The following is a 6,850-nucleotide window of genomic DNA, read 5'->3' on the forward strand; positions in this document are numbered from 1 at the left end:
GAGACACCGTATCCTATTTTGGGCTCCCCAGTACAACAGAGACATGGACATACTGGAGAGAGCCAAATAAAGTGCCACAAGGATGAGTTAAGGGCTTAGAGCATCTGTTGTATGAGGAGAGGCTTAGGTAGCCCAGAGAAGACCAAGAGGGGGATGTGTGTAGATCCCTGAATAGAGTGTAGAAAGATGACAAAGCCAGACTCAGTGAAAGGACAAGAGGCAATGAACACTAATGTTAATACAGGAAATACTGCTCAAACATAACGAAAGGCTGTGAGGGTTGTCCAGCACTCACATATGTTCATCTAAATTCTTGAACCTTGGAATCCACTGTTACAGTTGGGCAGTAAAAACAGATAGGGAAGGACTCAAGCTTTATCTTTTCTTTTTTTAAGCCTGTTCTAATTTCTGTGCCTTTGGGTGCTTTAGAACATTACTACCAGGTTTTCCGAATTCAAGGTTATTTGTGGTTTTGTTTTTTTGGGGGGCAGAAGTGAGGGTTGTTGGTGGTCTGTGTTTTGTTTTGTTTTTTTTTCCTCTGAAACTTCAGATTATGAGACCAGACCAGAAATACTTTTAGCAGTCTCTTCTTTGAAGGCCCAGAAGAGATGGAAATCTTAAAGTCCATTTCCATTTACACAACTGAAAAAGCAAGTAAAAGGCTTTATTCCATCTCTGCCTTTATGTACTGGTGAAGACAAGAAAATTCTTGCTACCACTGTTAATTGGCCAAGGAGAGGTGTGTGACATCAGGTTGAGGACTTTCCCTAACTGATTGTGATATTTTCAAGGTACCATTGCACTGATGATGCTGAGAAGGATTCAGCCTTTGGTTTAGTATCTTCATTTTGTGAGTGCCATTTGTACAATGAGAAAAAATGAGTGTCAGTGAAGAAGTACTGTAGCATGAGAAGCAGGAAGCTGCTTCAGCCCAGGAACTCAGTGTTGTGTTGGGTGTCGGAGGCAAGGTTCTGGTACTGCGGGCAAGGTCCTGTCCTGTGCTGGATACAGCATGTTCCAGTTGGCTCCAGTGGACTTAGTACAGCCTCTCAGACACAATGGTGGTACAAAGCGCATGGGGCAGAGAGAGGAGGGGAAGAAGTGAGAAATAGCAGAAGGAACACAGGTTGGAGAAGAAGGGAGGAAGGAGGTGCTCCCTGTTGCTGGAGCAGGTATTCCCCTGCAACCTGTGAAAGAGACCATGAGGGAGCAGGTGTTCATGCTGTGGCCTATGGAGAGCCCATGCAGGAGATTTCCCTGGAGGGCTGCAGCCTGTGTGGAGAGCCCCAGCTGGAGCAGAGGAGAATGGGAGAGGGAAGGGACTGTGGAGAGGAACTGTGATGGACTGACTGTCTGCCCTTACTGCACTGCTGGGGAGTCTGGAGTGAAGTTGAGTGTGGGAAGGAGGGGAAGGAAAGGATTGATTTGATGTTTGTCTTTGTTTCTCATGATACAGATGTATTTTAATTGGTAATAAATTGATTTTCCCTAAGTATTGAGTCTGTTTTGCCCACAACAGTAACTGGTAAGCAATCTTCGTGTCTTCAGCTCAACCCATGAGCTTTCTCATCTTGTCTTCTTCCCCTGCACTGCTCAGAGGGAGAGGTGAGTGTCTGAGTGGGCATCTGGCTCCTGGCCCAGACTGATCCACCACAGTGTTAACTATGAAACGTTCATTACCAGTGCGGCCTGTTCTTAAATTATGTAAGTCTGTGCCAATACTTTTTCTCAAAAAAATAATTTCACCTTAAATAAGCTTTTACTTCACAGCTTAAAGGTTTGGCTTACATAAATCACTCTGCCCTGAGCCAGCAGGGGGATTGGACTAGATGATCTTTTGAGGTCCCTTCCAATCCCAAACATACTGTGATACTGTGAGCCAGATAGTAAATTGCCCTAAAATAATGAGTAAAAATACAAAAAAATCCCAAAACCTCACCAAATCTCTGATTCAGAGGTGTATGCAGCAAAAATCTTACAATACTGGGAAGAACATCGGTTGTAGAGCTACAGCAAAAAAACTTTATCATAATTGTGTTTATCAAGTAAACATGATAACAGGAATTTTTCTGAGCGTAGTCCTGATATGTTTCTTTGGAGTTTTTTAATACTAATTTCCCTTGAGAACAGGAGCTACAACTTTATACAAGTTGCAGAATATTATTACCTGTGCTGTAGGTGAATCTTCTTAGTTCTAAATAGGAAGTAAAATAAACAAGAGTAGCAGAAGATAAGGAAACTGAGATCTAAGTATTATGGGAAGAAGACTTTAGTACAGTAGTTCTTAGAGATGGATGAGAAGCTCACATCACTACTACTATGTCTTCTGCACAGTATGTCATTCATAAAACTTTTAACTGAAAAATCTACAAAGATACAGTTCTGTATATTAACTGCAGTCCACTTAAGATGCTTTGCTGCCTTCTCAGTAGCAAGTCACCTGGGAGAAATACTGTATGGAAAAGGCTGACTATGGATAACAGCTTCAAGCATGGAAGTACTAGAATTGTGAAAGCACTATAAAGCTTGAGTTTGTATTTTGAAAGTATACTATTATTTTTTTAAAATAAGTTTTTCAGATAGCATTTGCCTTTTGTTATTGAAATAGCTGAAAGGCTGATTACTGATAGTATTCTTTGCAAGTTTCACTGTAGAAATTGAATGTGCACTTAATTTCAGAACAAATTAAGGATATTGTAGGAAGGTATCACTGGGCATGGAAATTAATTTGGCATGGCTAAGTAAGGATTACTAAAGTGTAAGTTGAGTCTTCAAACTAATTTCTTGTTTATATACAGGATGTGAACAGGTGTATTGAAGCTCTTGATGAGCTTGCATCCCTTCAAGTCACAATGCAACAAGCTCAGAAACATACAGAGATGATTCTGACTCTAAAGAAGGTGAGATCTACAATGGTAAAGTAACCTGTGTGTTTTCCAAATGGATATCAGCATTGTTTACTACTGGAGTACTGTGTCCAATTCTGTCTCCCCACAACTGGAGAGAGATGTGGACAGAGTGGAGAAGGTCCAAAGGAGAGCCATGAAGATGATCAAAGGGCTGGAGAGCCTTCCCTGTAAGGCAAGACTGAAGGCGTTAGGTCTTTTCTTCTTGAAGAAGTCCCAGCAGGAACCTCATCGCAGTATTCCAGCACTTAAAGGGCAGCTACAAAAAGGACAGAGGCTCTCTCTTGACAGGGAGCCATATAGAGAAGGCAATGGGCAGCTGATACAAATTGCACTGGGAGAGATTTTGTCTTGATGGAAAAAACAAAACAACAGAACATTTTTACAGTGAGAAAATCATTCACTGGAACAACCTCTCCAGGTTGTGATGGAGTCCCCATTGCTGGAGGTTTTCAAGATGGAATAGGACAGGGTACCCAATAATCTCATACAGGGTCCCTTTCCCACAAAGGGTTGGATCAGATGATCTTTTGAGGTGTTCTGTGATTCTGTGATACTTCAGAGAGTGTAAAAGTCTATGATCTCATTTCAGGTTAAAATAAGAATTTCATCTAGCATGTGATGAAATCACATACATATTTAAATACTTAAGTGGAGCTCATTGTTTTATTACTTTGATTTCAGATACGGAAATTCAAAGTTAGCCAAGTTATCATGGAGAAATCTACGATGCTATACAACAAATTCAAGACCATGTTTCTGGTTGGGGAAGGAGATTCTGTTCTTTCCCAAGTACTAAATAAATCACTTGCTGAGCAGAAGCAGCACGAGGAAGCCAACAAAACCAAAGAACAGTGGAAGAAAGGAGCAAACAAAAAACTGGAAAAGGAAAAGGACCAAACAGGTAAGACATAGTTGTCTTGTTTGTGGTTTGGTGTTGTGTTTTTTCTTCTATAGCACAGTAGGTTTATAGAGGGATTTTTTGGTAAACCTGTATCTTCAAAGAAAATGGACTGTCATTTCCGACTTAATGTGACATTCCTCAACAACTAACCCAAAATTCACTGTCTTGTGAAACCAGAGCAAAACATGTATTTGTCACAGAAGTTATAAAGAGGTTAAATATTCCTGCTTTAACTTCACCAAGTACAGCTTCTACATAGTGCTTTGTTTTCCTGCTTGACAATATATATATTACATATATAACTAAACATTTTACTCTCTATATACTGTTTCTCGTATTTTGGTTATGTACATATCTGTTAGAGTTGAGAGTAAACAACCATCTATGGAACTAGTACCTTCTCTAGTTAAAGTATCAGAAATCCCCCAAAACTGACTGACTGGGTTAGCGTGGTAAAAGGTGTATTTTCTGACTTCTCAGGATATATCTAAGCATTAGTCCTATTATCTGTAGCCTAGCAAACACAAAAAGAATTTGAAATCTCATTCAATACATACACTTTCTATTTCCCATTATTAAAATTATGGGATGAGGCTTATTGCATGGAATTTTCAGAAGTTGAAGCCATATCAGTTACTGCTTTTTTAATTGTTTCAGCTGCTATGTATCAAGGTGAGGGGGAAAACATTTACACTGTTTATGAAGGTAAAAAATTATCTAGGGCTTTTTATAACACAGTTTTGCTGCCTGCAGTACCATTTCTTTTCCCTGCCCTTTCATATTAAAGGTTCAAAGGTTCTGAATGGGGGATCTGAAGCTCAAGACACCAACCAGTCACAACAAAATGGAGAGAACACTGAGGAAAAGAAAGATAAGCACGAAGCCGGCAGTAAGAAAAAGTGAGTTAATAACTTTACTGAACAAACGATCTGCTCTAGCAAAATAATGTAAATAAAACAGCTGTAGAATGAAATTACTTAACCATGTTGAGGTACTGTTTTCTTTACAGAGTTTTCTCTCAACTTTAGGGAATTGTGATAGCATGCAAATCTTCACTCACTGCAATGGTGGAGACTAAAAGAACTATGGGATGGCCTGTTAGGAGAAAGCATGTGGTGAGACAGGACAAGAGTATAAGCTTTCTCCTACATTTAAGACTACTCAATGCTATTAAGTTGGAAACGAAGTCTGAACGAAGTCTTACAGAAACTAATGGGATTTATTTCATTTTTTTTGTGAAATCATGTATTCTAACCAGTAACCAAGCCACTTAAATTAGTGTTCTATGGTGTAGTTGTGGAATTGCCCAAATACAGGGAAACTGCAGGCTAGAACTCAGACCTGTGAAATTTCAGATCTCCAAACACATTATAGAGGTCAATGCATTTACCTTTTCTAAACAAGAAGCCATAAGAATTCTTGAATTTGTCAGGAGATAATTACTTAAACTTTAGCCTCACTGAAAAATGCCAGTTTGTAAACAAGAACAAGCAGCGGTGAATCTGTTGTATAAGATGAGAAATACTTAATAGAATTTAGTGAACTATGAGGAAAAGGCCTAGAATTATCCTTGAGCTGAATTGTTTTGTTAAAGTACCACTTTGTTTTCTCCAAGCACTTCTGCACTGTGTGCTCAGGATTCTTTTTGGCAAGCATACTTTGGGCAGTATGTTAAAGCATGTTTTCCTTTCATCGCTGACTTCGTGCAGACCAGGAGGAACTGCAGTTGCCTCGTGGTTTTTTGGGTGTCTTTCAAGTTGATAATTAGAGGCAAGACATGTCCATACCTTTCTGAAGATGCAGTTAAATTTTGGAAGACAGAAGTTTTGTAACTTAATACTTCTGAAGTGATTGTCACATAAGAACCTATTTTTGTTTTCATTTGTTAAAAATATATACTGCTTCCTGGGGTTACCTTAGTGACCAGGACACATAGTGGATTTTTCATAGCTACTAAGAGAAGTTACAGTTGGTAAGGTCTGTTAAGCCAGATTGCTTTTCCACTGGAGCTGACACATACGTGGCAGCAGACTAGGGAGGACCTCCTGGGTGGAACACAAACCACTTCTGGATGAGTGCAGCTCACAGCTGGTCACAAACATTCATGTGATGTTAAATGCCATCAGCTTAGCTTTCTGTTTGGGAGCAGCTGGCATCACTACCTGCTTCTGTTCTCCAGACTTCATCTACAGCACTGCTTACTCTAGACTGCACAGATTTACCTGCAATAAGTTTTGCTCTCCACATTTTTATCAGTCATTAATGTTGCTTTATTTTGTTTCTAGGACATCTGGTGAAGAGAGAGAACTTGAAAAGCCAGTGAAAGATACTGCCTTTGAAAGCAAATGACACCACTGGAGTCTTTTTTCTAAATACAAATTGAAGAAGATTGTTAAGTTTTGCATTTGAAATCTATAGACTGCAGAAAGTTTAAAATAATTTTATAAGCATAGTATTTTGAAGTTAAATTTTGTGGAATAAAAGCCCTTTGAATTTTGGTTTAAAGTATTTAAACACTTTTGCCAATAGTTTTGTCCAGTATTAACAGGTAACACATTTCAAAATATGAAATTTCCAGTTAGAAGACAAAAGCTTACATGTTACAGGATTTAGAGTTGTAGTATATTTTTATCTGACTACTGTATGTTTGTCTAGCTCATAGCAGGGAAAAGTGTAAATACTTTTAACTGCCTAATTGCTTCATTTGTATAAAACCTACTCTCTTCCTATGACACTGACCTCTGTTTGTGCATAGTCTTTCAACTCTTGTGGGGATGTCTTTTCACTGTGTTTTGTAGGAGTTGAAAGCAGCATTTTTATAGCCGTTAATGTTAATGTATGAGTATACTTACTTTTTTAAAAACAAGTTTAGTTCTCTTCTTGCAAAACTTATTGTGCCAATTTACTGCAATGTGACTTTATGCTTTTGGTATAATAAGTATACTAGAAAGAAATCTGGTGTTTTCACTGAACCTGTTGGTGCACTCTGGAAAACACTGTCTTGAACAATTTCTGAAATTAAAGAATTTAAACTGATAAA

General features: G+C 38.7%; 1 protein-coding gene across 3 annotated transcripts in view; it reads left to right on the forward strand.

The window, feature by feature from the left end:
• Positions 1 to 6,850, forward strand: part of PSIP1 (PC4 and SRSF1 interacting protein 1) — a 36,594-nt gene extending 29,744 nt beyond the window's left edge. For all 3 annotated transcript variants that reach the window (XM_082075504.1, XM_082075503.1, XM_082075502.1), the window contains 4 exons: positions 2,799 to 2,900; positions 3,591 to 3,810; positions 4,598 to 4,709; positions 6,096 to 6,850. In XM_082075504.1, coding sequence (XP_081931630.1) covers positions 2,799 to 2,900; positions 3,591 to 3,810; positions 4,598 to 4,709; positions 6,096 to 6,159 — 498 coding nt within the window. In that variant the 3' untranslated portion in view covers positions 6,160 to 6,850. The remainder of the gene's footprint in view (positions 1 to 2,798; positions 2,901 to 3,590; positions 3,811 to 4,597; positions 4,710 to 6,095) is intronic.

This window comes from Streptopelia decaocto (genome assembly GCF_964273445.1).
Source record: "Streptopelia decaocto genome assembly, chromosome: Z".
NCBI lineage: Eukaryota > Metazoa > Chordata > Aves > Columbiformes > Columbidae > Streptopelia > Streptopelia decaocto.